At 51.5% G+C, this 27,311-nt stretch overlaps 1 protein-coding gene across 1 annotated transcript; it reads right to left on the reverse strand.

Annotated features, from left to right (window-relative positions):
• Positions 1 to 29: 29 nt before the first annotated feature.
• Positions 30 to 25,300, reverse strand: CDHR2 (cadherin related family member 2). Its single transcript, XM_042959740.1, has 31 exons — positions 25,249 to 25,300; positions 24,906 to 24,977; positions 20,224 to 20,363; positions 20,067 to 20,106; positions 18,458 to 18,573; positions 16,306 to 16,395; positions 15,616 to 15,741; positions 15,398 to 15,544; positions 15,234 to 15,309; positions 15,030 to 15,145; positions 14,675 to 14,908; positions 13,487 to 13,642; positions 13,244 to 13,405; positions 12,904 to 12,965; positions 12,393 to 12,636; positions 9,713 to 9,952; positions 7,436 to 7,505; positions 6,682 to 7,287; positions 5,840 to 5,911; positions 5,367 to 5,416; positions 3,837 to 3,988; positions 3,582 to 3,690; positions 3,409 to 3,497; positions 2,891 to 2,959; positions 2,710 to 2,787; positions 2,555 to 2,615; positions 2,348 to 2,472; positions 1,702 to 1,815; positions 1,540 to 1,620; positions 1,357 to 1,414; positions 30 to 294 (listed from the first exon to the last, which is right to left on the reverse strand). The coding sequence occupies exons 1-31, from the start codon at positions 25,298 to 25,300 to the stop codon at positions 163 to 165; spliced, it is 3,939 nt and encodes a 1,312-aa protein (XP_042815674.1). The 3' UTR covers positions 30 to 162.
• Positions 25,301 to 27,311: the final 2,011 nt, after the last annotated feature.

Consider the following 27,311-nt stretch of genomic DNA (forward strand, 5'->3'; position numbering starts at 1 on the left):
GCTGTGATTGGCTACAGGCAGAAGGGGGGCAGAGCAGCAAGATATATTGTTGTGTTCAGGGAGGGGTAGGTGTCATTTAGGGGTGACAAGACCTCTTCCAAGGTGCAACGGAAGAGCGGGGGCCATGTGGGGTTCTGCAGCCTGGGTCCTGTGGCAGCGACATCACAGGTCTGTGGTGTCCAGGCCAGCATTGGTGAAGGAGAGCTCCTGCTGTCCATCTGTGTCCACCTTCCTTCCTGACAGCACTGCACCCAGGGGTTCCGTATCTAGCTCCACTGGACTGTGTAGGGGCTCCTTCTGTGGGGAGAAGGAGGGAAGGTGTGAAGGCAGAGACAAGATGGGTGATTTCCTCAGTCCTTAGCGGAGTGGGCCTTCAAGCCCACGACAGATGGCTCCTTTACAGGGGTCCCGCCTGTTCCTCCTAGGGCCTCAGTTTCCTGGCTGTGTCCCAGAGGCGGTGACAGCCCCTAGCGGTGCAGACACACTCAGGTGAAGGGGTGGGCCTGAAGGGGGTCTGTTCTGGCCTTTGCCCCAATCCACGGACAGAGGAGCACTTTGGTGTTCTTCCCAGTCCTGAGTAACACCAGGCCCTGTGTCCTGGGCCGAGGAGCCAGTCCTGTCCACTACCTGCCACCTGCATCCTAAGGCAGGCCACCGTGCTGGGCACAGTCCGTCCGTGACCTAAAGTCCCCACAGGAGCCCCCTGGGGGAGGGATCACGTACCCCACTTTACAGATGGCTGAGGCTCAGAGGGATCGCATGGCCAGAAAGAGGCAGAGCAGGGTTTGGATCACTGGTTGTTTTGACGCTAAAGCCTGTCCATCGCTGCCTCTGGTTGAATTTGGCATCTCCTTCTGCCACAGTCAGAGGGACACAGCCCACCCGGGGTCCCACCTGCAGTTCATTATGGCACGCACCCCTAATTGGTTCTAATTGAACCAACTCGTCTATTGAACCAATGATGGCACTGCTGATTATTCGAGCCTACACCCTGCCAGCTTTCGTATAAAGGGTATGAACAGAGGGAACCAGGTTTTTTAGTACTTGTGTCATGCCAGGTGGTTTTTGATACCCACTCAAACTTCATCCTCACAAAGTCCTGCATGGTTAGTGTTCTCATCCCCACTTACAGATGAGAAAACTGAGAGCTAGAAGGAAGCCGCCCACCCAGAGTCACGGCGAATGAGTAGAAGAGCAAGGATTGGACCCCATTCCGAAGCCATGGGGCTTCCCGGGGCCTGGCGCAGGGACATGCCCATGTCATCAGCAGGTCCTTCAGCTCTGTCCTGAACCCCACCCCTTCAGAGAAGGACCCCAAGTCAGAAGCCCCAGGCACCCACTCATCCCCCATCTTGCCTTGGTTTCCTGCTTGTCCTTTTCCAGGTCCACAGAGTTGTCATCCAGGGAATTGAGGCTGTGGGGGAGATGGTGGGGCTCACATAGTTAGCAGCCCCAGTCCTCCCTGTCTGTGGCCAAGAACCACCATCGCCTCCATCACCACCACCACCGACCAGCCTGGCTGCGCGGGCCACTGCTCACCTCATGTGGTCTAGGTCACTGGAGGAGGATAGGGACTCGAAGTTCAGATCCTTTGTGGGGAGGTTCAGCATAGGGTTGGCCCTGGAGAGAAGGCCTGTTTAAGCAGTTGGGAGCCTCAGACACCGCACGGGGCCTCTTACCCACCCTTTGACCCCCGCTCACCGCTCAGTGGTATACATGTTAGTCCCAGGGATGGCAGAAGCTGAGGGCATCACCCCTGCTGCTGTCCTCCGGGCCTCTTTGGCAGCCTTCATAGCCCGAAGCTTTCGGTGGTAGCTGTGGAGAACCAGGAGGAGGTGGCGGGCTACTCTCCCTGCACACCCACTGTGTGCCTAGTGCAGGCCCTGCGAGTGTGACTTCACAACAACCCCGGCAGGTGAGAGTGTTAGCTCTATGTACGGAGGGTACAAGTAGGAGCCAGAGATAGGATATGATTTGCCAAAGGCCACAGCTGGCCAGCGACAAGACCTGGAGTCAAATTCAGAGGTGGCTGCTGCCTCCAAATATATTGGAAAGGGAAAAAGAAGCAGTATTTATAAATGGATAGTATGTGCCAGACATCCTGCAGGTTGCAAGATGCACACTGCTTCCTTGTGTGCTTTGAGGAATCTAGTGTTGTGCTCATTCTGCAGATGCGGAAACTGAGGCTTAGGGAGGGAGAGATGAGCTGTCCAAGTTGTCACGACAGGTCTCTGGGGATTAAATACAGATATACCAGATGCCTACACCCAAGCTCTTTCTACCCACCATATGTCTTAGATGGTGGGAAAGGTGGGGTTGAAGACGGAAGGGGTGATGGGAGCAATACCTCTTCCGGGTGCACACAAGGGCCACAGTCATGATCACGATGACCAGCAGCAAAGCCACTCCCAATCCTATGATGACACTGCTGAGCAGCTTTGGCAGGTCTGACTCCTGGCTCTCCTGGGAGCCCTGGAGAAGAAGCATGAGGGAGGTTGTGGGTTGACATTCCCCCTCCCAATGCCCCCATTACCTCCACCATGCTGACACTCACCAGCACCACCAGCCCCAGCTGCAGCAGCCGCGTCAGGGAGTCCTGGTCATTCCGGATCATCCTGGCCACAGAGCCCCACTCAGGCCCGAGGGACATTGGCATCCCCCAGGCTTCCTGCTCACCCTCCTGCCCACCCCAAGGGCAGCCCCACTCACACACTCAGCTCATCAAGTGTCAGGGCAGACCCATTCGAGAAGACAAAATAGGCATCGAGGTAGGAACGGCCCCGGGCCCTGGAATGGGGCAGGGATGAAAAGTAAACAACCCAGAACCACCCAGCAGGTCCCTCATACTGCTGCTTCTTGTCCTCCGACCACTGGGACTGTGGGCACTCACCGAGTCATGGATTCTATGTCCTGAATGCTCACAACGTAGACAGTAGTCCTGGTGGCCTGAATGAGGGCCCTGCAAAGGGGGAAGATGTCGCAGAGGCATGGGGTAGGGGCCCTAGTACAGCCTGTGGCCAGTGGAATTAGGAATTGTGTCAATTAGAAAGGGGCACCCTCTCTGAACAGCTTCATTGGCTAAGCAGGTAACACCTCTGCAAATCAGGCAAGGCAGCCCCTTCCTCTGGGGCTGGGTTTATGACTTAGCAAGCAGAATGCCCTTGTGCAGTGCACAGCCTTCACAACTGTACATGGCGGCCCTATTTAGGCCTCTCTCTACCCAGCCAACCCTAGGCTTCTAGGAGCATTGAGAAAGGAACTGCAGGTGCAAGTATGGATCAAAGACAGAGACAAAATCAGGGGTAGGTCAGGGACAGAATCGACATATATTCCATCCAGGTCCTGTCAGGGATCAGACTCCCAGGCCCTGTTCTTCCCCACAGGCCCCTCTGGATGCCCCAGACCTACGCTGTAATCTCTTCCACGTTGGCGCCCACCTCCTCCTTGTTCATGGAGAACTGCAACCTTACACGGTAACTTTGGTCCACAGTGAAGAGCTACAGGAGGAAGGCATGGTGAAGATGAGGCACGAGGGACCTGGGAGCAGGCAGAGGGTACTAGAGGCAGGGCCAAACACTCACATTCAGGGTGATAATGGCTTCCTGAGCAGGACCCACAGAAGGTCTGTCCCGGGCCTGGACTGTCACTTGGTAGGTGCCTTGGAGGGTGGAATCGAGATTGGTCACCAGCCTATTGGAGATGGAAGAGCACAGCTTGGTCTTGGGACCCAACTGAAGTCCTCTGGAACCTACTATGTACCTGCTAGGATGAGGAACTCACTGTCTTGAGGCCCTCCCTTGGGTCCCCGCCCCCATCCAGGGGCTGCCCACAGTTACTCAATGTTGCCAATGAACACATTGGCCTCCAATGAGGTGGAGACCCGGAAGAAGCCCTGGAAAGGGGTCGTGGTCCCATCCTTGGCGATGAAATCCACTTGGAAGATGGAGAACAGGATGGCCCCGTTGTTCCCTGAGTCATCGTCTTTGGCCTGGGAGAAAGAGTGGATGGCACCTGGGAGCCAGGCTAGGCACCCCTCCACCCCCAGCAGGACTCAGCAGCTAAGATGGCCTGGGAGACTGGTCCCATTATCTCCATCAGCTTCTCCAGGCCACCTCAACTAAGCAAACATTTTAGGCAATGTTCTTGCTCTGCAAATCCAGGTTTGGACAAGTCCCTGCTTCTGGCCCCCTAACTCATCAAGTCACTGCCCAAAGCCCTTCCCATGTGGAAATCCTGCCTTGCTTCCCCTCACCCACTGCCACACACACACACACACACACACACACACACACACAAGCACAAGGACACTCAAATTTCCTGAGTAGCTACTGTGTGCCAGGCACCTTCCCTTAGATCCCTCATTTCAGTATTTACTGACATTGGTACAAATTCCCCTAGTAGGCCATGAAAGAGGAGGTGAGGGCACAAACATTTTTATTCATTCTACCGCCTTTAGAGAAAAATATACCAACATACAGACCATGAGCCTACTGTTCAGAACGAAGCCAAAACTGGTGTTTATGTTTCAAAAAAGAGCCAATTTAAAGAAAATGGGTCAAAGTTATGGCCAGACTCATGACATTGGACTGCAACCGGCTGAAGATTTGAAGACTCTTTAAGGCTTGAAAGAACCTGGAGAGGGAGAATTACTATTCCCATTTTGTGAGAAGAAACCAGAGCTCTGAGAGAGACGCTGTGCTGCTGAAGGCCCAGCTCGAAGTAGGAAAGGTCAGGCCCAGCCATCTCCAACACCCGTGCGCTTTCCACAGCCCAGGGACTGGCACAGGCATACCACTCATCTGTTAACCCCAAGACTACTGCCGGGAACTGCCAGCTTCTTGCCCAGGAAGGAAACTGAGCTCCAGAAAGGCAGGCAGCTCCCCGGGTCGGTAAGAGGCCCGAGCAGGCCTGGTCCCCAGGGCTGTGTGGGAGGTCTCAGCCTTCTGTGAGGCGTGGCCGGCACCCTCTAACAAACACACCCACATCCAACACCATAAAAACGCTGAAAGTATGTTTATAATTTTACTCTGAAAATTACTTATCTCCGAGGAGCTCATTTAATTTACAGTTGCTATGATTTCTCCGTATTGCTCAAGAATTCTGGTGTAGTGAAAGAAATCTGGCCTGCAAATGGTTTCTATGGTCATGAGAATTTTTAGAAAAACTAAATAACAATTAATGGAGTTGAATCATATCAATCAGGCATGTGTTTGTTTCCATCCTGGGGTTTTCTCTTCATGTGTTGGAGCCAACAAATTTCCTGTCTAGTGTTAAAACATTTTAGGGGCAGCTGAAAGGCCTGAAGGCCTTGGTCCTGTGTCTCCTGGGGCTAACGCGATGGACAAAGGCGGGAGCCAAGGACTTACCTGGACAGAAGCCACCTGCTGGTTGGGCACCACAAGTTCTGGGATGATAACTACAAACGTGGACAAGAAAGGGTCAGTGGAGTCGGGGCCCGTGCCCACTTGTCTGAGGTGCTGACCACAAGCCCAGCTCAGAACTCATTCCCCCAAACTTTCCCTCGACCTCTTTGTCACCAGAAACCCCCATTACAATGGCCTCTGAGCCGTTAGTTAGCAGCTCATCCACCTCCCAGTGTGCAGATAATGAGGAAACTGAGGCCCAGAGAGGGAGGGAGGGACTGGCCCAGGGTCACATGTGAGTTGGGGCAGACCTGGGATAAAAACTCAGATCCCCTCTCCTTTTGAAATCCTGGGAAAGAGGCAGGATTGGGGACCTTTCTTTCTTTCTAAGGGCCCACTTGGGGCCTGAGGGGGGTCTATGGGAGCTACCTAAAGGTAATTCTAGCAGAGTATGGAGGGAAAGGCTGGCTGCTTACCGAAAGTCTTATTGTCAGGCAGAAAATAGGGTTTATTATCATTCGTGTCCTCGATGGTGATGGCGAGGCTTCCTAGAGGAACAAGGTTGGCTCGTTCTGGTCTGTAGGCAAAGGCCTGACCCAGAAAGCCTGGGCCTCAGGCACGCTCCCAGCTGCCTCCCTCCATGCATCTCCCATTCTCAGCCCCCTCCCCTGCTTTTGACCTGAGGTGTCCACTCAGTCTCCTCTGGCCTTTGTGGCAGGGTGTATCCTCCCCATACTTCAGAGAGGGTAAGCAAGTTGTCCAAGGTCATCCAGCAAGAGCATCAGGCCAGGATTGAGCCCAGCCTGGATATGTCCCACCTGACCCCAACATTGTCCTGACACTTGCTAGCTGTGTAAGCTAGGTTATTGAACTGGCCGCTGTGTGCCTCAGTTTCCTCATCTATAAAATTAGATAGGGATCACCTACCCCACGGTTGTGTGGGAATAACATAAGGAAATGCTTATAAGGTGCTTGGCATAGCTCTTGGCTATAGCAAGTTCTCAAAATATGCTAGCTCTTAATGTGGTTATTATTGCTATCATAATCAAAGGCGGGATACGAGCACTCTGAAGCGTGTTCCTTCCTTTACACTGCCTCACAGAATAATAGCATTATTATTTTACACGCGTGTTTTCTTTTAATCTGTACAGCCAACCTACTACTCAAGTCCACTTGACAGATGGGTAAACTGAGGCTTAAGGAGGTGTCACTACTTTCCCAGTGACACAGCTGATAAGGGCTAGAGCCAGAATTCGAACCCTGACCTTGTAGGTCCCAGCCCATGGCTGCTATGCCGCAGCCTGCCAGGCCACCTCACCATTGTCGCTGTAGGCCTGGAAGCGGAGGTCCGTTGTGAGGTCACAGGCCCGCACGACTAGCGTGACCAGGTCACAGGTCTCGTAGTCAATGGCCTCACTCTGATTGATGAACACAGAGCCATTGGCCGACACAGAGAACCAGCCACGGCACAGGCTGCCCACGTTGACCCCGGCCTTGGTGCAGATGACGTTCACAAGCTGTATCTCCAGCTGGGCCATGGTATCCACATCGCGAGCAACCACCTCAGCCACCAGGCCACGCTGCGAACCATTCTCAGCCACACGGACGCCCCGGAGTGAGGCTGAGTCCAGAGTGGGCGGTTCATCATTCACATCCTCCACAGCCACAAGGATTTCTGCTGTGGCCTCTCTCCCCTGGGGGTCTGGGTTCTCGGCACTCACTGTCAGATTGAAGAAGGGCTGTGTCTCGTAGTCCAGACTCACATCCGAGGGCAGCCAGAGGCGGCCCTCAGCCCACCCAGCCTCCAGCATCGAGCCTCGGAGCACGAAGTTGTTGGCACCACTCCCTGAAAGACTGAAGCTGATGCGGTTGTTGGCTTCCGTCTGATCCGCATCCCAGGCCTTCAGCACGCCCACCAGCTCTCCTGTGGGTGAGGACAGAGTTCACAGGGACCCCTGGCCCAGGCATCGGCGGCTTCGTCTGCTCTCACCTCCCTCAACTGCACCCTGGGGGGACCAGATGCCTCACTGGGCCCCAGCCCCAGTGCCTGGCCTGACCCAGGAAGGACTTACCTGGGTCCCTCTCCTTCACCGAGAAGGAATAGATGGACTGGTTGAAGACAGGCAGATTGTCATTGATGTCCTGTGGGCAGAGGTAGTTCTGAGCCCAGGGACCTCAGGAGCACCCACAGTTCAGCCTCCTCCGAGCCCATCTGAGAAATCAGTGCTTCCTCTGACCCAAGGCACAGAGGCTGTCAGTGTCTCCTCAGAGATCACCGTCCACTTTGCAGATGAGAAAAGGGCCTTTGAGAGGACGGAACTAGCCCAGAGCGCACACCTGGGGCTCACAGACCGGTCGCGGGACCTCTGAAGTTAGTTCTATGATTTCAGGGAGCCCCACCTCCTTCTTGTTTCTCTGACCACAGCTCAAAGCCACCTTAGACCCTGCCTTCCAGAAGGGTGGTTGAGTACCCCCATCAGTGTCCCTGCTGGCCCAGCTCAACTCCCCATCTCTTGGATTTATTGTGTTGGCACCAATGCCACTGTTTTCTGTTCTCACCTTCCTTCTCTGGCCCTGGCCACTCACACCTACAAATGCTGCCACTGTTGTTACAGCACAGAGCTTCCTTCCCAAACACTGGTGTGTGTTGGGGGCGGGGGTGCCCTTGGCTTTTCCAGCCCTTCCCCGGGGTGGCCCACAAGTATCTGCTTTTGCTTTCAGCTTTTTTAAAATAATGGTTCAACAGACATCTTTGAAAACAAAGCCGTGTCCCCCTTAACTAGATATATTTTCTGGGGGTGATTTCCCAGAATGGCATTGCTGGCTCAATGCACACGGCCAGCTGCCTCCGAAGTCGCAGGGGTCGCTAAGAGCACAGCTCTGAGTCAAATCCAGCTCCCCCTCGGCTTCACGCATGACTTTGACTTCTCTGGGCCTCAGTGTTTTCATTCTGCAAGATGGGTCGTAGTGCCCAGTCTAGGGGCTGTTATGAGGACTAGTTCATGGGTGTGAAAGGACCTACTTGCTCAGCTAATGCAATTCTGCTTGCTTCCTTCTTCGTGACCTACTTCACCCCAAGGACAGCTGAACAAGCTGGCAAGTCCTAATTTGGCTTCTGTTCCTCCATGTTCCCTGAGGTCTCACTCTGATCCTTGTAGGAAAGCAGTGCATCCCGACCCAGTGGGACACAGAGCTGCTCTGTGGGATGTTGCGGACTGTGCATCGCACAGCCCTAGGGGGCGCCAAACACATCACGGACATTGTAGAGGTGCACATTTGTTACAACACTTTTCTGAAGGAAGGTGCCCTGTGGGCTGGTGGCGGCCTTAGAACCAGAGAGACTGGGTTCAAAACCCGATTCTGCGACCCTAGGCAAGCTACGCCACCTCTGTGCCTCAGTTTCTTGATCAGTAAAATGGTAATAACCATCCCTACCTTGCAGGTGTGACGGAAACCCCACAAATGCTGATTTTCATCCCTTCTGTTTACCCCGGAGCGGTGGTGAGGAGATAGGAGAGTTTCAGGTAGAACTTTGTGAATGATTATTAGAGCCAATACAGTGAGTAGTTCCTGCCTTATCTGTGGGAGAAACGTTCCAGGAGCCCCAGAGGATGCCTGAAAAGGCAGATGGTACCGAACCCTATATGTACTGTGTTATTTCCTATACGTATGTACCTATGATAGGGTTTAATATATAAATCAGGCACAGAAAGAGATGAACAATAGCTGATAATAAAATAGAACAATTATAACAATATACTGTGATAACTGATAATGCGAATGTGGTCTCTTTCTCTCTCTCAAAATAGCCTTTTGTCCTGTACTCATCCTTCTTCCTGTGAGGCTGTGAGATGATGAAATGCCCATGTGATGACATGAAGTGAGGTGGATGACATGGGCGTAGTGATGTAGCGGTGGGTAGCTACTGACCTCCTGATCATGTGTCAGAAGGATCATCTGCTTTGGGGACGCTATTGACTGCGGGTCACTGGAACTGAGGAAAGCGGAACCGTGGATAAGGGGGGCCCGACTGTATTCACGGAGTACCTTCCTTGGGTCAGGCACTCTTCAAAGCCCTTTCCATTCACTAACTCACTTTAGGTTGTTTTTATCACCATTTTACAGATAAGGAGCATGAAGGCACAGGGAGTTTGAGTGATTGCCTAAGGCCACACAACGGAGCCAGAATTCTAACCCAGGCGGCCTGGTTCTAGACCTCTCTTGCCCACCATACCGCAAAGGGCAGAAATGTGACTCAAGTTGGAGGGGTGGAGTGCTGGCCATACGCAATGAGCTCCCCAACACAGGGCCCACCCTGGCACCCCTCCTACGGCCGAGCCAGGCCTTACCTCCACATTGATGGTGATATTGACCCCAGTGCTGAGGACAGGCACACCACAGTCAGCCACAAGCACGGTCAGCACAATTCGGCCCCCCAGGGCAGGCTCAATGGCCTCTCGGTCCAGGGGCCCCTGGTTTCTGAGGATCCCTTTATCAGGGTCCACTGAGAAATTGTGGCTGTAGGGGCCAGGCAGCAGGCTGAAATGCAGATGGCTGTTGTTGGTGTCTGGCTGGTCGTTGTCATGAGCCTGTGCGGATAACCAGCATTGGGCCATCAGCTCTCAGATGCTCCCCAGCCCCCCTTCTGCAGCCTGGCCTCCCCCTCCAGCACTGGCACGCAAGGGCAATAATTAGGCCTAAAGCCAGTGGGATGCTGGCCAATCTCTCAGCCTCAGTCTCCCATCAGAGGGTCAGATCAGCAGCTTGCAAGAGTTCTGAGGTCTTAAGCTCCTGATGTCAATCATTTGCCCCACAAATATTTCCTGCCTACCTACCGTGTGCCCAGCCCTGTTCTAGGCACCGGACAATCACAGAGCCATGACCAAGGCAATTCCCTCATGGAGCTGAAATTCTAGTGGAGAGGGGGCATGGGGGAGTATGTTATAGCTATTCAAAATTCAAAAACAGGGGTGCCTGGGTGGCTCCGTCGGTTAAACATCCGACTTTGGCTCAGGTCACGATCTCGCGGTTGGTGAGCTCAAACCCGCATTGGGCTCTGCGCTGCCAGCTCGAAGCCTGGGGGCTGCTTCCGACACTGCGTCTCCCTCTCTCTCTGCCCCTTCCCTACTTGCTCTCTGTCTCTGTCTCTGTCTCTCTCGCAAAAATAAATAAACATTAAAAAATGAAAAAAAGGGGCGCCTGGGTGGCTCAGTCGGTTGAGCGGCCGACTTCGGCTCAGGTCACGATCTCACGGTCCGTGAGTTCGAGCCCCGAGTCGGGCTCTGGGCTGATGGCTCAGAGCCTGGAGCCTGCTTCCGATTCTGTGTCTCCCTCTCTCTCTGACCCTCCCCCATTCATGCTCTGTCTCTCTGTCTCAAAAATAAATAAATGTTTAAAAAAAAACCAAAAAAAATAACAAAATTCAAAAACAAACAAGTATAAAATAAGCGTGAAGTCCAACCAGTTTCTGATTTTCCCACAATGACTACTTCAGTGCTGTTGTTTTTTTTTTTTTTTTAACCCGTTGATTCTTCACCCAATTCGTGTGTGTCCGTGTGTGTGTGTTCCTGTCCCGCCAGGGTCCTGAACACATGTGCTTGGTTTGCCTTCGGGGTGGTCCAGCATGGAGAATGCAACAGGTTCTTTCAGTCCTTTGCATATGCCTTCCCCTCACCCCAATGCCTTCTACGCCTCTCTGCCTGACTCCAGGCCAGGTTGGTGATTGCCCCGGGCCTCTACGTCCCCTGTGCTGTCTTTCACACAGCACGGGTGACACCCTTGGGTGACTCTCTGGCACCCTCCCCTAACTGAGAGGCACCTGCAGAAATATGGTGGATTCATCTGAGAGGACCTGGGGCCCAGCAAAGGGGCTTTGAATCCAGGGCTGGGCTACTCTGACTTGGAAGCAGGTCTTCCTCTTTGCCCATCCCCCACCTTCAGCTCTTTCATCTCAGCTCCACTGGGACTTGGTTATTAAATGCCTCCTGTACAGGCAGCCAGAGATGTTTGCTCCAGAAGCCTGACCCTGTCTGTTCACCCCTCAGCACTTTGAATTTGGGCCAGTTAATTCACCAAGCGCTTCTCGGGGCTAACGCCAGGCACCGTGGTTACAGCAGCAGGTCTGAAATGCTCCTGCCCCAAGGAGCTCACAGAGCAGAGTGAGAAGTTATCAAGGAAAAAGAAGAAAAGGCTCAGGTTTCAGGGCAGAGAGGTCTGAGCTCTGGCTCCAGGGCTGCCACTTACTCGCTGTGCAAGCCCCCAAAAGTCACTGAACTTCTCTGAGCCTCAGTTTTCTCCTTCTGTGAAATGGGGATCATTACAGCATCTGCTTCACAAGTCAGTCGGGACACCAGAGGTGGGAATGTGCCCTGGAAACCACACAGCCCCAGAAATACGAGAGCATTCTGTGGCCACATGATTGTCATTCTGAGGACCTGGTTTCTCTCCCACTTCTTACAAGACCCCCTTTCAGATGACTCAGGGGAGATGCTTGTCTCTGATGTTTCTTTGGAGCCAATAGTGGGTTTTTATCTCATAGACTCTGTGAAGCTAGCCACTGATATTTCCTTTTTTGCATTGGCCATCAGGGAGCTCAGAACTGAATTTTCAGCCCACTCTTAGCAATTGTGTGGCTCTGGGTTCTAACTTTACCTTTGTGCCCATTAGCAATACCATTCTTATTTTCCCTTTTTCCTTATTTCCCCCATTTTTACCTTACTTTTAATCAAAATCACCTCAAGTCCCTTTTGGAATGAAACGGGGGGCTGAAATTAAAAAAAACTATATGTTTTTGAGGGCTTGCTCTATGCTAGGCTTTACACTGAGCCCTCTGAATGCATTATCTCATTATTCTCTAGTGGCCACAATTGTCCTCATTTTCCAAAGAGGAGACGGAGGCCCAGAGAGATAGATTAACTTTCTCAAGACCACAGAGGAGAGCCCAGATTCCATCTCAGGGCTGGCATGACTACAGAGCCAGGCTTGGTCCCTTGTCCCTGTTCCACCTGCCAGGTCCAGGCCGGCTCGCACCTGGATGGTCACAAAGACATTGCCTTCCTCCTCCTGGACAAAGACGTTGTAGGAGCCGGTGACCACAGGCGGGTTGTCATTGACATCCAGCAGGATGATATGCAGTGTGGTGGAGGTCGACAGTTTCCCGCCGTCTGTGGCCTGCAGCGTGAGGTAGTACACAGCCTCCTTCTCACGGTCCAATAGCTCGCTGTTCCTCACTGTCACTGTCCCTGAGTCTGGATCCACCTCAAAGACGTCTGCCCTGCACAGGGTGGCCAGAGTGAGCAAACAAAAATATAGGATGCCCACTTAAATTTGAATTTCAGATAAGCAATGAAAAATATTTCAGTATGTCCCAGGCAATATTTGCAATCTACTTATTCTAAACAAATTATTTGTCGTTAATCTGAAATTGGAATGTAACCTGGCATCCTATTTGTTACCGAACTACAATAGCCCCACTGTGAGGCAGAGAGGCGGGCCCGGGTCCCGCTCATCCACCTGCCCCCTGCCCATGCTGAGACCTTACCCGTTCCCCGGAAGCAGGCTGTAGGTGATGCGGCCCCCATCACCCGTGTCAGGGTCGAAGGCCTGTGAGCAGAGAGTTAGACAATGGGACACTGTTTGGAAATGATGTCACTCCCTGTCAGCTATGCAACTGATGGGGACAGGGCTGTCCTGCTTCTTGACACAAAGGGAGAACCCCTAACACACTGAGATTCACAAATAGACTCCCCACGCATATGTGTACACACTGGCTAGGACGTGATGACATCAGGTGATACAGAGACATGGCAGGGTCACGGTCCCCAGGTCTGCCCTTCTCCATGTCTCTCCTGGCCCAGCCCACTCAGGTCCCCATCACTCACATGGATGCTGTTGGTGACCACAGTGCCATCTGGACTGTTCTCCGAGATACTGAGGTTGTACAAGCTGTGGGTGAATGTGGGTCTGTGGTCATTAACATCCCTAATGTGGATGGTCACCAGGGCAACGGAGAAGTTCCCACTGACTGAATCAGTGGCCACGACCTGAAGACAAGGGAAGAGCAGTAGCATTGGGACCAGAGCACCCATGGACCGCACTCCCCGGCACCCCAGAGCACCCCTCACCTGCACCAGCATCACTGTCTGCCTCTCGTAGTCCACCAGTGCGGGAGCTCTCACAAGCACCTGCACATCCACTGAGCCCGCCGCCCGCTCGGGGGAGACACTGAAGGCTTCGGCATCGGGGCCCCTCGTGGACAGCAGGAAGGTGCCATTGCTGCCCTGTAGAGTTGGGCATATAGTATAGCAGAGCCCCCACCTCCTACAATGCACCAACCTGTATCTTGCCTGTGATCCCTGCCCATAGGCTCCTGCCTGAGGAAGCCCAGACTTCTGAAGTCCCATAGGTGGGGCATTGGTGGGGGGATCTCAAAACACTGAGGCAAGAGGGCCCTGGGGAAGCTGGGCTGTGCACTCCCTGCAAATGTGAGCTCATCGGAAGAAGACATCTCTAGGTGCCTGGACTCCTGGCTTGGGCTGGAGAGACAGAGCCTGGACACATTCCCCTCACTCCCAGGAGACGTTACTGAGTCTTGCTTACGAGCTCCCACTCAACATGCTCCACCACCCGTCCCAACACCAAATACCAGTAATGCCCAACATCACCCCATTACCCATAGCACCCTCCATCCCACACCCCCTCCGCTCTACTCAACACCAACCACTAACTCAACACATCTACCCACCCACCACCACCCAGTGCCATCCTCCCCTCCACATTTTGTATCAACTCAATATCACCCAATACTACCAAATACCATCCATAGGTATTCATTGCTCAACACCACCCCGCTCAACTTCCACTTAAGAATACTCTCCAACTCAGCACTCATTCAGATCACTCTGTGCTCAGCACTGCCACATCCCCCAATATCCAATACTGCCCAACACCCCTCAACTTCACCAAGCACCCATCACCACCCCCTCCTCAACACCACTGAAAACTATACTCCATTCAACATTACCTAGTATCCAGTACTAACCTCCGCTCAACACTGCCTTTCTTTTCACCACCACCTAGCACTGCCCTGAACACATGACTACCCATCAGCGTAACGTAACCCAAGATTTCCAAGTATCGCCCAATAACTCCAATTTTCTACCACTGTTCATGATCAGCACCAGCAACACCCACCACTCACCTCCCCACCTTGCATCTTAGTACCGCGTTCTATGGGTCAGTCTCCACCTCCCTCCCCCAGTCATCTCCCACCAGCACCCTCACCCAACCACCCCTTGTCTGGGTCCACCTGCCTTGTCTGGGTCGTACACGACCATGGTGAGGTCATCGATGGGGATGCGGGTGGAGGCATGCTCATCAACATAGCCAGTGAAGTTGACTTGGGTGTCTTGGGGGGTGAAGGTGCAGGCTGGGAGGCTGCAGTTGTAAAACTCGGGTTTGTGATCATTGACATCCGTCACCCTCAGCGTGACCCATATGCTCACCTTGGCATCTTGCCCGTAGATGTTTTGGTGTGTCTCGGTGGCCTGAGAGCAGAGCAGAGGCCAAAGGGCAGCACTCAGAGAACAAAGGCTCAGAGAGAAGGGAGATTTAAGGCCAGAAGCTGAGAGTTGGGGTGCAAAAGGGGGCAGTGGAGCCCTCACTCACCGTGACCTGCACCTTCACCTCTTCATCCTCCTCCAGCAGCTGCTCACGGTCCAGGGAACCATTGACCGTGATCACCCCATCTGGCCTGATGTCAAACAAGCCGGGCCTTGTGGAGTCTAGTGACAGGCAGTAGGAGCTGCTGCTTCCAGTGGCTCTGGCAGAGCCCCCATCCCTCCCCCAGCCTGGGAACACCCCCATTCTCACTGGAAATGCTGTAGATCATCTGGGAATTGATGCCTCTGTCACTATCCACAGCCTCCACCTTCAGCACTGGGGTTCCCTGCACAGAGAACCACCTGGTTCGATGGCCCAGACCCTTTCCTTGCCTCTTGGGCCCACCCAGGCCCCCTCCTTGTCCTCTAGCACACCTGGGGTGCATCCTCAGCCACAGAGGCTGAGTAAAACTCCCTGATAAATTGGGGGTCCAGGTCCGGCTGGTCGACCACAGAGATGGACAGGAAGACAGGCGAGGAGCACTGGGTGATGAAGCTGTTGTTGTATATGCCGCCTGAGTCCTGTGGGGAGACAGGTCCCTGTGAGCCCGGGCCTCAGGTCACGGCACCCCTCCGTCTGTGCCCCCACTCACGCAGGCCTCCAGCTCCAGCTGATAGAAGGCACTTTTGTTGTTGTAGCTGAGGTTGCCATTGAGGATGATGGAGCCATTGGGCAAGATCCTGAAGAGGTGCTGGCTGTCTCCAGTGCTAGGGATGACCTAAGGCAGAGCACAGTCAGGCCAGGCTCCCCTCTGAGAGACCTGGGTTCAAATCCTGGCTCTGCTCTTGACCAGTTCTGCCACTCTTACCAGGTCACATAACCTCTCTGAGCCTCAGTTTTCGCCTCTGAGCGAAATGAGCTCAGATATTTCATCGGTGGGTTGAGAGAAGGGTCAAATGAAGTAAAGTATGTGCTAGGCACATCATGGGCACTCAGTTAACAGGAGCTATCACTAGCAAACTTGTCTTCAGGAGAACTGAACACCCCCTTGGACAAGACACTGAACATCTCCAGTCGGCCACCAGGCGGTGTGATATGAACTCAGCAAGGGCCCAGACAGTGCCCTGGGCAAGGAGGTGAGAAGGAGGGTCCTGTCCACAGCTTGGCCAAGTGAGGTCCAGCAGGGGCCAGCGAAAGGTTTGGGAGCTAGGGCTGGGCCACCACAAGGACACTGTCCTCAAGCCGACACTCAAGGTTCTTGCAGGTTGTGTGGGAGATGCTGCCCCCTGGTGGCTATGAGGGGCAGTGGGACCTATACTCCCAGGGACTTGCCAACGCTCACCGCCCGTATGGAGTACACCACGGCTCCTGCAGACTCCGAGTCCGGGTCCTTGGCCACCACAGAGAACACCAGGGAGCCGACTGGCAGGGTCTGTAATGAGGAACTCTAATCCATCCCCTCCATAACTGAGCACTCACTTCCCCTCCCTGAGCTTCAGTGTCCCCAGCTGTACCACAGGGATAATGTATTCCAGAGCCTGAAACCCAGTGTTCCCCTTTCCCTCCCACCTGGGCTGGGCCTCTGGAGACAACTGGGAGGGGGGGGAAGGTAGGGAGGGGGGAAGGTTACCCCCTCTTCCTCTCCCCAACACCTCAGCTGGCTTCTGATTTGCAGAGCCCCTCAGGATAAGGATGAGCAATCATTCAGGAACCCAGGATGTGTCACCCCCCTGCTCAGACTTCCCATGGGCTCTCTGTAGCCTATAGCAGTATATTCCAGACAGCACCCTGCAAAGCTGGAAGGTTCTCTGGGGAGGCCTTTGCCAGCTGTGACCTGTCCACACCTTCACTATTTCCACAAAGTGGTCAAAGTGATTTTTGAAAATCATGAATCAGACCACATCACTCTTATGTTAAAAACTCTCCAATGTTTCCCCCATTCTGTCCAGAATAAGGTCCAGACTGCCTCTATGGCCCTCTGAGGTCAGGCCACTGCTCACCTGTCTGACCTCACCTCCTCCTCACCTTCTACCCTCCGCTCACACCCGCTTCCTGGCTATCCCTAGAACACCCCAAATTCATTCCCAGCTCAAAGCCTTAGAATCTGCTGTCCCACTGACTGGACCATCCTTTTCCTGGAGCATCCCATGGCTGGCTCCTTCTTGCCAGGTAGGTCTCTGCTCAGATGTCACCTACTCAGAAAAACGTTTCCTGGCCACTCAACCTAAACCAGCCCCCTTCCTGGTCACTTTCCTCCATTTTGTCCTGTTTCATGCTCTTCATAGAACTTAACACTGTCTAAAATAATCCTGCTTATTTAATGTTTCATTGATTATTATCAGTACTCTTCATTAGAATGTGAGCTACTGAGGGTGGTGACCAAGTCTGTCTTATTTACCAAATATTCTCAGCACCAAGGACACTGCCTGGTACATAGTAGGTGCTCCATCACAGTCAAATGGCTGCCTGTCAATGATTTGACTTGATTTGAGCTCAATGATTTGAGCTACCAACCAGAAGGCCTCGGCACCTGAAGGTGGGACAGAGAATGGCCACAGTCCATGGTCACCTCTTCCGGCGCTGGCCTAGCTGAGCTGGGCTAGGAGCCCTGTGTTCTCTGGGACCTCCCGGCCACCAGGGCTCTGCCTGCTGTGGTCATAAATGTCAGGTTTGGCTGTCGCTCCTCAGCACCCACTCCGTGGCCTTTTGATAAGTCAAATGATTTCACTGGTCTTGTGTCTGGCCTAGTATGGGGTCCTACATCTTATCATCTTCAAAGCCACAGGGTAATGAAGATCCAGGAGTGATGTTGTATTTGCTGCTCAGGGACCATTGGGGAACCTCCTCCCACACAAGCAGTTCAAGTGGGGCTGTCCTCCCTTGCTAGAAGGGAGAGCTCATGTACAAACCTAGCCAATCAGAGCATTCCATACCTCTAGGTTCATGGGCACATGACCCAAAATGAGCCAATGAGAGTCAGCTCTGGAGTTTTGGCCAGGACTATGGAGAAAGAGGCACTCTATGTTCAAGTTGCAAAGCCTAGAGTTTCAGAGAACACTTTCATCACCACAAGAGAGAATGGCCCCCTTGCCCAAAGATGGGGACAACAAGAGAAACAGAGCTGAGACATGGAAAGAAATCTCTTCTTGATCACATGGTTTGAGTACCTGAATCCAGCCATGCCTAAAGTTAGTGTACCTCTGAATTTTTCAGATACATGAGAAAACCAATTCCTTTAAAAAAAATTGCTTTCATAACTGAAATCATTCTAATCCAGTCCGACTGATTAACATGTTGCTGTAACTATTGTTCATGGGGTTACATTCCCCTGGATTTGGTTCCTGCAGCTGCCCCTTCTAAGAGGTGCTTTTCCCTGATCTGGACCCCCTGCTGGCTGTCTCTTGTTCTTTGCACTCTAAGAACTTCTGGGATGCCTGCATCACACACACACACACACACACACACACACACACACCCATTAAGGCAGATGTTACCTCATTGATTTTGGTGGAGAAGCCAGTATTCTGGAAAACGGGAGCATTGTCATTTCTGTCCTCCACGATCACATGCATTTCCTTCTGCACCTGCAGGTAGGAAAGCCCAGGTGAGCCTGGAAAATGTGAGCGCTTGAGAAGACAAAGGGAGCAATGTCTGGGTTGGGAGTGCAAGCTGACTTCACTTCTCAGGCAATTAGGCAATATGTGGGATAATCTTGTATTTGATACAACTTCAAACACCAGAAAAGTTGCAAGTATAGTACAGAAAACTCCCAATACTCTTCATCTAGATTTACCCATTGTTTGATTTCTTGCTCTCCATGTGTTTACAGAACTATTTCAGAGTAAGTTGCAGACATAATTAGGTCATTTCTAAAACATCTAAAATGTGCCTGTCCTATTATAGGAATGGTCATTTTCGCTTGTTTGCCATAATTTGAAGCTGTGAACAAACCTAGGTGTCTATCAGAGGAGACCAGCTAACACAGTATGGTACGTCCCCACGCTGGAAAATACTACAAGAAACAGGTAGCTCGTGAGCAGACATGGGCAGAGCTCCAGAGCCAATTGTTGAGTGGATAGCACAGTTCAAGATAATAAATACAGTAAGATCCCACTTGGGTTTCAGAAAATGCACAAAAACGACAATCTTTCTTCCGTGTATGTATGTATATATCTACATACATACATACATGTGTGTGTGTGTGTGTGCGTGTGTAAATGCATAGTGAGGGGTGTGAAAGAGCAGTGACCATGGACGCTTCTGCTGGGGTGGCTAGGGAAGTGTCATCCCAGGGACTTGAGCTTTAGTTGCAACTTTTGAGATGTTTACGAAGAGAATATGTTCATGAATATCCAAGTCATTAAAATGATTTTTTTTAATGGACAGAGTTTGGGGAATATGTTATGAAGACAAAATCCTCCACTTTCACAGACATAAGGCACAGTGGTATAAGTGTGTTATTTAGAAACATGAGCACAGGGGCGCCTGGGTGGCTCAGTCGGTTAAGCGTCCGACTTCGGCTCAGGTCATGATCTCACGGTCCGTGAGTTCGAGCCCCGCGTCGGGCTCTGTGCTGACTGCTCAGAGCCTGGAGCCTGTTTCGGATTCTGTGTCTCCCTCTCTCTGACCCTCCCCTGTTCATGCTTTGTCTCTCTCTGTCTCAGAAATAAATAAACGTTAAAAAAAAAATTAAAAAAAAAAAAAAAGAAACATGAGCACAGATACCAGCTTGTTCAGCCAAGGGAGTTGAAAGCAATTGGCTCAAAAGAGCTAAGGTAGGGAGGTATTTAGCACCTGTCTTTTATTAACATTTATATTAATATAAATTAATATAATTCATGTTATACTTATAAACAGCATATTTATATAATTAAAGTAAATTAATAATAATATTAAAATCTTGGTAATATTGCGTGACCCAAAATGGGCAAGTATAATTTGAATGAAAATAAACATCAAATTCAGTTTTTGTTAACTAGGGCCCTCTCTGCTTGCTTGAGGTAGGGGACAGTCAGTCAAGAGTGGCCTTTGGTCCTCCGCTCTCTGATCCCAGGACCACCCTGCCCTCCCTTCCCCCCTTCCAACTCACTGGGTTGTTGTGACCGTCGCTCACGGAGATAGTGATGGCGAACAGGTAGAGTGTCTGCAGCGGGCAGAGAGGAGAGGCCCCGAGGTGGACTCCTGCTCAGGGTGGGAGTACAGACAGGGCCCCCACCTCCCCGCCCCCCTCACGGGGCCCTCCCAGGCTGCTGCCCTTTACCTCGTAGTCCAGAGGGCTGGCCAGCTTCACTTCCCCAGTGGCTGGGGTGACAGTGAAGAAGTAGGCAAATTGGCCACTAATCCCATAGGTCAGAGGGTCCTGGTCACGGTCCTGAGCTACCAACCAGAAGGCCTCGGCACCTGAAGGTGGGACAGAGAATGGCCACAGTCCATGGTCACCTCTTCCGGCGCTGGCCTAGCTGAGCTGGGCTAGGAGCCCTGTGTTCTCTGGGACCTCCCGGCCACCAGGGCTCTGCCTGCTGTGGTCATAAATGTCAGGTTTGGCTGTCGCTCCTCAGCACCCACTCCGTGGCCTTTTGATAACATCATGCTGATTTCCTCTACGGTGAGACCCCATCTGCACTGGACACAACAGGGTGGGCTGTTATCCAAGCATCTCCCTTCTCCCTGGCCCTAGGATTGCCTCCCTGGAATTGGTTGAGAAGAGACCAGAGATGACTGGAATGGAAGTATCTAGCTGCAGCCGCTGGGTGCATCCTAGACGAGGACCGCTGGAGTCCCTCTGGAGGTGCCTGGGCCTCCTCTAAGCCTTTCCTTCACCCGGAGACTGTGCCCCCAGAGCCTGCCAGAAACACCATCTGCGCAAATGAGCGTCTACTTGCTGGCCTCCCAGGAGCCCGGCTCTTTCGTTTAGCCTCTGGAGGGCATGTCCCTGGGCAGAGCAGAGGCTCAGAGATAGCGGGGGACTTGAAAATCCCAAGGCCTTCAACTCTCCAGTCTAAAAGAAACTTTTTACAGATTCATCAAACCCTGCTCCAGGGCCTCGCCTCCTTTATCACATCCAACCTCCGCTCAGCCACCTCCAGCATCAAAACTTACTCTCTCCTCAGCCACCCCCTCCCATTGTTGGACAAATGTCCATGAGCAAAGGCTTTCTCCATCTCACCAAAGTGTTTCCCTGTAACTCCCACCCACAGGTCCCCAAAGGCCACAAGCTGGGGTGCCCCTGGGCCCCTTGCTACTTGTAGAGGACCCACAAGAATATTTCATTTCTGTCATAAAATATAATTGTAATATTTATTTTAGAGTAAGGGGCTCACAAAGGCAGAAGTGCCGTGTGGCTCAGCGCCCAGCCTGAGGGCCTCAGGGACCCAGTCCTCCCCTTTTGCCCATTATAGCTTTTCAGAGACAAGCTCATCAGCATGCCCCGGAGTCAGCTTTCTTTAGCCAAACGGTCCCAGTTCCTCCCACAACTTCTTGGACAGCTTGGTTACAGTCCCTCCCCCCAAGCCCCCTCTTCCAGGAAGACCACCAGACCACTGTTCTGCTAAAAAGATGTTAGTGTCTACTTTATTTTTCCTTGGTCGTGAGACACGCTGTCAATTTAATGACTGTTTTGGGGGGGAGAAAAGTCACTCTGGGTTAGATGACTATCTCAATTGTAAGACACATCCTGGTTCAATTACAGTGCAATAGGATGTGGCCCTTATGCCTAAGGAAATATGGGAGGTGAGCAGGTGGGTGTAAATCCTTATGTGTTTATATTTGTCCATGGGCATAAAAAGATGTATCAGTGGGGAAATGCTCATTAAATGCTCTTTTTTTCAGGTTGACCTGAAAAAAGAAATTAAATATAAGAAATCAATAAAAGACATGTATTAGGTCTCTGTGTATAAGGAATTATATAATTTGTCACTAAACGAAAATGGATATATTAAAAAATTTTTAATGTGTATTTATTTATTTTGAGGGGGGGAGAGAGAGAGAGAAAGTGGGGAAGGGGCAGAGAGAGAGAAAGAGAAAGAGAATCCCAAGCAGGCTCCAGGCTATCAGCTCAGAGCCCGACACAGGACCTGATCCCACAACCTGTGAGATCGTGACCTGAGCCGAAATCAAGAGTTGGACACTTAACCGACTGAGCCTCCCAGGCACCCCTAAAATTGATATTTAAAACACCATAATTATATATTTTTTAAAAATCTTCCTGATGAAGCTAAACTATTGTATAGCGTTAGTGTCAGAAAAAGAGGTCTTGTGTGAGAGAGAAAGGACAGGGAGTGACCAAAGGGACGAGAAAGGGGACCTGGGAGTGTTGGCAACATCCTAGTTCCTGATCCAGTGGAGGTTACATGTGAATTCAATGCACTTTCCTGTACATATATTATACTTCAAAATAGAAAGTCTAGTTCATGAGTTCGCGCCCTGTGTCAGGCTCTGAGCTGGCATTGTGGAGCCTGTTTGGGATTCTCTCTCTCTTTCTCCCTCTCTGTCTCAAAATAAAATTTAAAAAAAAAATAGAAAGTCTAAATGACATAGTTTTTAAAATCGGACTGAAAATACTTCCCATTGTAAGAGAGCTGTAGAATTTGTCTCAGGAAGAAGGAAATCATCCTTTACTTTAAAAGCCCAGGGAGGAGGGGCTCCTGACTGTCGGTTAAGCGTCCGACCTCAGCTCAGGTCATGGTCTCTCGGTTCGTGGGTTTGAGCCCTGCGTCGGGCTCGGTGCTGACCGCTCGGAGCCTGGAACCTGCTTCGGATTCTGTGTCTCCCTCTCTCTGTCCCTCCTCCGCTTGCACTCTGTCTCTCTCTCAAAAATAAATAAACATTCAAAAAATTAAAAAAAAAAAGTTCAGAGAAGAGCCATGTGGTTATAAAAAACCCTCATTTGGTATGGTTCAGGGAGGGAGGAGCACTGCTCTGAACAACGAAGGAATTAGTTTTCTGTTTCCAGGGAGGTTGCAGAGGGAGGAGTGTGCCACAGGGGAGGTGAGGAGAGACAGACAGGGGTCAGGTGACCTGACCAGGCTCCGAGTGGACACTTTTGTGACAACAGTGAGTGTGGCTTCCCGATTCATGCTGCAATTCCTGCTTTCTCCCCAAACCTTCAGTAGAGGCTGGAGCTGGCTGGAGGGGACCAGGGACTAGCCACGGAGAGGGAAGAAGGAACGAGAGGTGAGCCTCAAGCTCCAAAAGAACATCCACAGGAGGGGCCTCTGGAACTAGCATGGGGACTTAAGCTGTTTTGTTTAGACATTAAAGTCTTACCCCAGAGAATGGAGATCTTGAAGGCATTTGGGTTGTAACATCTGTGACATTTGTTTGAAGGTATGTATGTGTTTTATCTATGACCAAACAGCTATGAAAATATATGTAAATGTCGTTCATGTTTACACATTACTTCTCTGTTGTACAGAGAACATTTATAAATATCAAATGGTTGGACAGCAGCCCAGCCCTCCAGGGGACGTTGTGTCATCTCTGAGTGAAATGAGACTATTACCTCCCTTATCCTGGGCATTAAATTTTTACTAATATAACCCTGAATAGATCTTGCTGTCCTGGCAACCACACCCAAAGGCACGTGGCCTTCGTGCCTGCAAAGTCCATCCCCATCCTTCCCTCAGATCTGGGCATCTGAATCCCAGGACAAACTCTGGGTTTCACTTCCTTTCATGCAGTCTCTTGTGTTAGGTTGGAGCTTTACATATCTGAGATCCCAATTCTGATGCGAAGACAAAGACTGTGGCTTGTCCCCCAGTAGTCATACTCCTCCTTTCCCTCAGAGTAAGAGAAGCCCAGATTTTGAGCTGGTTACATGGTCAACCAGAGTAAAGACTTCATTTCCCAGGTTCCCTTGAAGCTAGGTGTGGATATGATGCTAAAATCTGTGTGTGTGGAGTCTGGAGCCTGTCCTTATGACAAAGGGCCAAACTCACGTTGCCCCTTCCTCCTCTGGCTGGCTGGAATAGGGTGAGGCATGAGCCATCTTGGACCACGTGGATGAGGGCCGCACCTGAGGGAAGGCGGAATCTGGACGTGGAAGGAGGGAGGGTGCCTGACACCAGGAGCATAGAGTTGGGAACAGCCTACTGTTCTCATGGAACAGAACCCCAGACAGCCCTGGACTTGTTGCTGTAGATGGCTATATGAGAGAATTATAAACCTTGACCTTGTTTACACCTTGGTTGTTTGGGGTCTATAATGTACAGCTGAGCCTATAGCCCAGTGAAAATAGTCATCTTTGTTTCTGCTTCTCCAATCCACATCCTGCTGGGAATTTGGTATTCGTTCCTATGGTTCCTCCAAAACGATATTTCCCAAATGTCATCCCCTCTTATACGCTGCCACCATCTTTACCATAACCAAATATCTCATTATTTATGATCCTTCTTTTAATCTACTTATCATTTCATGTAAGTGCATTTATTTTAAAAGCAAGCTTTAGATCGTGGCTGTAAATAGAAATCCATTTCACTTGCCATAGATAGAAAGTAACTCTACAAACAAAGGCAATAAAAATAAAGCAAACTTATTAACTTCTGGAGAGAAGTGTGTGAAAGGCTCTGAGTCTGAAACCTACTCTCTGTTTAGGGGCTAAAAACAGGGACTGGAGGGAGGTTAGCAAGTGGGAGAGTTGGAAGAGACAGAATTGTCCCAAGTGGATCCTTTCTCCTTGGGGAAATCAGAAACACCAGAAAGTGATGGGAAACAGGAGGAATGTTCTCATGGGGTATCTTGGTTATTTGATGTTGTGTGAGAGCCCTGACGCAAAAGCTGAAGAGGAGGAGAAAACAAATTTCTGGAACTGACTCCCATCAGTCCACATTTGCCCCTTGACGAGCCATGCAGCTGCAAGGATGGGGAGCTAGCTCCTAAGGGAGGCCCTGGCACCCTCTTTGGGTAAGGGTTTGGCACAGTCTCTGCACAGGGATGGTTACTCACCCACTGGTAGGTCCTCAGGCAAGTTCACTCTCGTCATGTTTCCCGAGAACACTGGGGCCACATTGGCTGCCACTGTAGGAACATAGAGCACTGGAACACCTGGATGCCATTGCAAAGCCTGACCCCCACCAGCCCCTGTGGGAGCCCATACCAGTCCCAACCTTCAGCCAAGCTCACCCGCCAGGGCCTGTATTGCTCCCCGGGCCTCCCCAGGGCAGCCAAGCATGAGGCTGGGTCGTAGGAGCTGGGAGTTTGCTGATGAGACAGTGCCCCTTCCTTCTGGAAGGTCCTGCCAAGGATCCCCAGGTTAATGCTACTCTGATAGGGAAGGAGAGGCACCCACCGGACAATATGAGGGTAGGAAACAGGAAGCAGGACAGCCACAACCATGCCATCATGTCTGGAAGGACCTAGGAGAAGAGGTGTCAGGGAAGAGGCACCTATACACATGCCTCCCTCCCTTTGGCGGACCCCCCATCTGTCTGGGTCTGACCCAGGCCACCCACAACTACCATCAGCAACTCTCCTACAGGGCCCCTATCATCCTCTGCCCATTTTCCAGATGTCCCAGGGTAGGAGTAATGGCGGGAGGGGGGGCGGTGGTACCCAGAGGGGTGGGCAAGGTAGCTGAGCCTGGTCCAGAATTCCATTCTGAGAATGACTCTGAACTTGACTCCAGAATTCAGTGTCTACTGTGTAGTAGGTACTGCTCTAAGCAAATTGTATGTGTAATCTTGATATTCCTGCAACTATGAGGTGGTTGAGAGAATAAGGGGCTTTCCTGAGGCCACACAGGAAATCAATGACAAAACTACACTCTTTTGGGGGCGCCTAGGTGGCTCAGTTGGTTGAGCATCCAACTCTTGATTTCAGCTCAGGTCATGATCCCAGAGTCATGGGATTGAGCTCTGCTCAGCATGGAGCCTGCCTAAGATTCTCTCTCTCTCTCTCTCTCTCTCTCTCTCTCTCTCTCTCTCGGGCACCTGGGTGGCTCAGTCGGTTGAGTGTCCGACTTCGGTTCAGGTCATGATCTCTCAGTCCGTGAGTTCGAGCCCTGCGTCAGGCCCTGTGCTGACAGCTCAGAGACTGGAGCCTGCTTCGGATTCTGTGTCTCCCTCTCTCTCTGCCCCTCCCCTGCTCATCCTCTGTCTCTGTCACTCTCCAAAATGAATAAATGTTTTAAAAAAATTTTTTTAAAAAAAGATTCTCTCTCTCTCCCTCTGCCCCTCTTCCCTGCTCATGCTTGGTCTCTCTCTCTCTCTCTCTCTCAAATAAAATAAAATTTAAATTTAAATTTAAATTCAAAAAAATTGAACACAAGGCTTTTAGTCTTCAGAATTCACTCCCCCAGCCACTACACTACTCTGCCTATTTGAAGTGTCTAAAGCTAATAACATCCTTCAAAATCAGGTGCCCGAGGAGGGACTGTGACTTATCCAGGACAATCCAAAGACTCTATGGGTGGGCAGGGTCCTTTGTCCTACTTGCGGACACATTTAACAGCTGCCTTTTCAGCCTTTCCTAAAGTGTGCTCTGTGGAACACTGCCCATGTAAGATGCCCTACAGCAGGAGGGTTCCCTGGTTAAGTCAGTTTGGGAAGGATCCAAAACTATGGGACAACCAAGAGAAAAATGGCCTCGATCTATGGCTGATTCCAAAAGATGGGACCCTCCAAAGGGGAGAGTAAGGAACAAGGGAGAGAGAGACTGGCTTCCAGAGCTGATCCTGACAATGAAACAGCATCAAAACCCAGAAGTCCTCTCCCTCTCACCACCCAGCCCTCTCCCAAGTTCCCACCTCAGGAATATACCCATTTTCCCAGGTTACCCTGACTTCCCTTTTCTGGAGTGCCCCACATCCAATCCACGGGGACCCCTGAATTTCTCTCCATCCCACAGAGGCCACACTTACAGGCCCCCTTCCCCCCTTGCCTGGCTCAGCCCTCCTCCAGGTCTCCCTCCCCTTAGTCTCTAATCCAGTTCGCTCAGCTCAAGTAATCCTTCCTTGCCCCCTCTGATGACCTCCCTCCCCTGTTCAAAAGCCTTCGATGGCTCCGCATTGCCTGAGTCCACACTGCATAAAAGGGCTTCCACAGACCATCCATGCCTGACTGCCATCTCCCATGCCTCGCATGGCCACAGGTGCACCCCGCTTTCCCTCACTGCGAGGGGAACACGGGGGTATCAGGTGGATTGGTAATTTTAAATATCTGCTGACATTTCCTGAGCACATACTATGTGCTGGGCACTCTGATTCATTCATTCATTCTTTCATAAATATTTATGGATGTCTACCATCCACCATGTGCTATACCTTGTTCTCAGCACTGGGAAAATAATGGCGAACAAAAGACTCTGCGTGCTGCCTTCACCAAGCTCCTGGCTTAGTAAATGAGACAGACCCTA

The sequence above is a fragment of the Panthera tigris genome, chromosome A1 (genome assembly GCF_018350195.1).
Source record: "Panthera tigris isolate Pti1 chromosome A1, P.tigris_Pti1_mat1.1, whole genome shotgun sequence".
NCBI lineage: Eukaryota > Metazoa > Chordata > Mammalia > Carnivora > Felidae > Panthera > Panthera tigris.

Excerpts from the sequence above, each read along its gene's own strand:
- CDHR2 (XM_042959740.1), bottom strand. The coding sequence starts at position 25,300 with ATGGCATGGTTGTGGCTGTCCTGCTTCCTGTTTCCTACCCTCATATTG. Across the intron at positions 15,742-16,305 it reads TGGTGTACTCCATACGGGCG|GTCATCCCTAGCACTGGAGA; the intron begins GTGAGCGTTGGC and ends GCTCTGCCTTAG. Across the intron at positions 3,691-3,836 it reads GTGTTCATTGGCAACATTGA|GCTGGTGACCAATCTCGATT; the intron begins GTAACTGTGGGC and ends CATCTCCAATAG.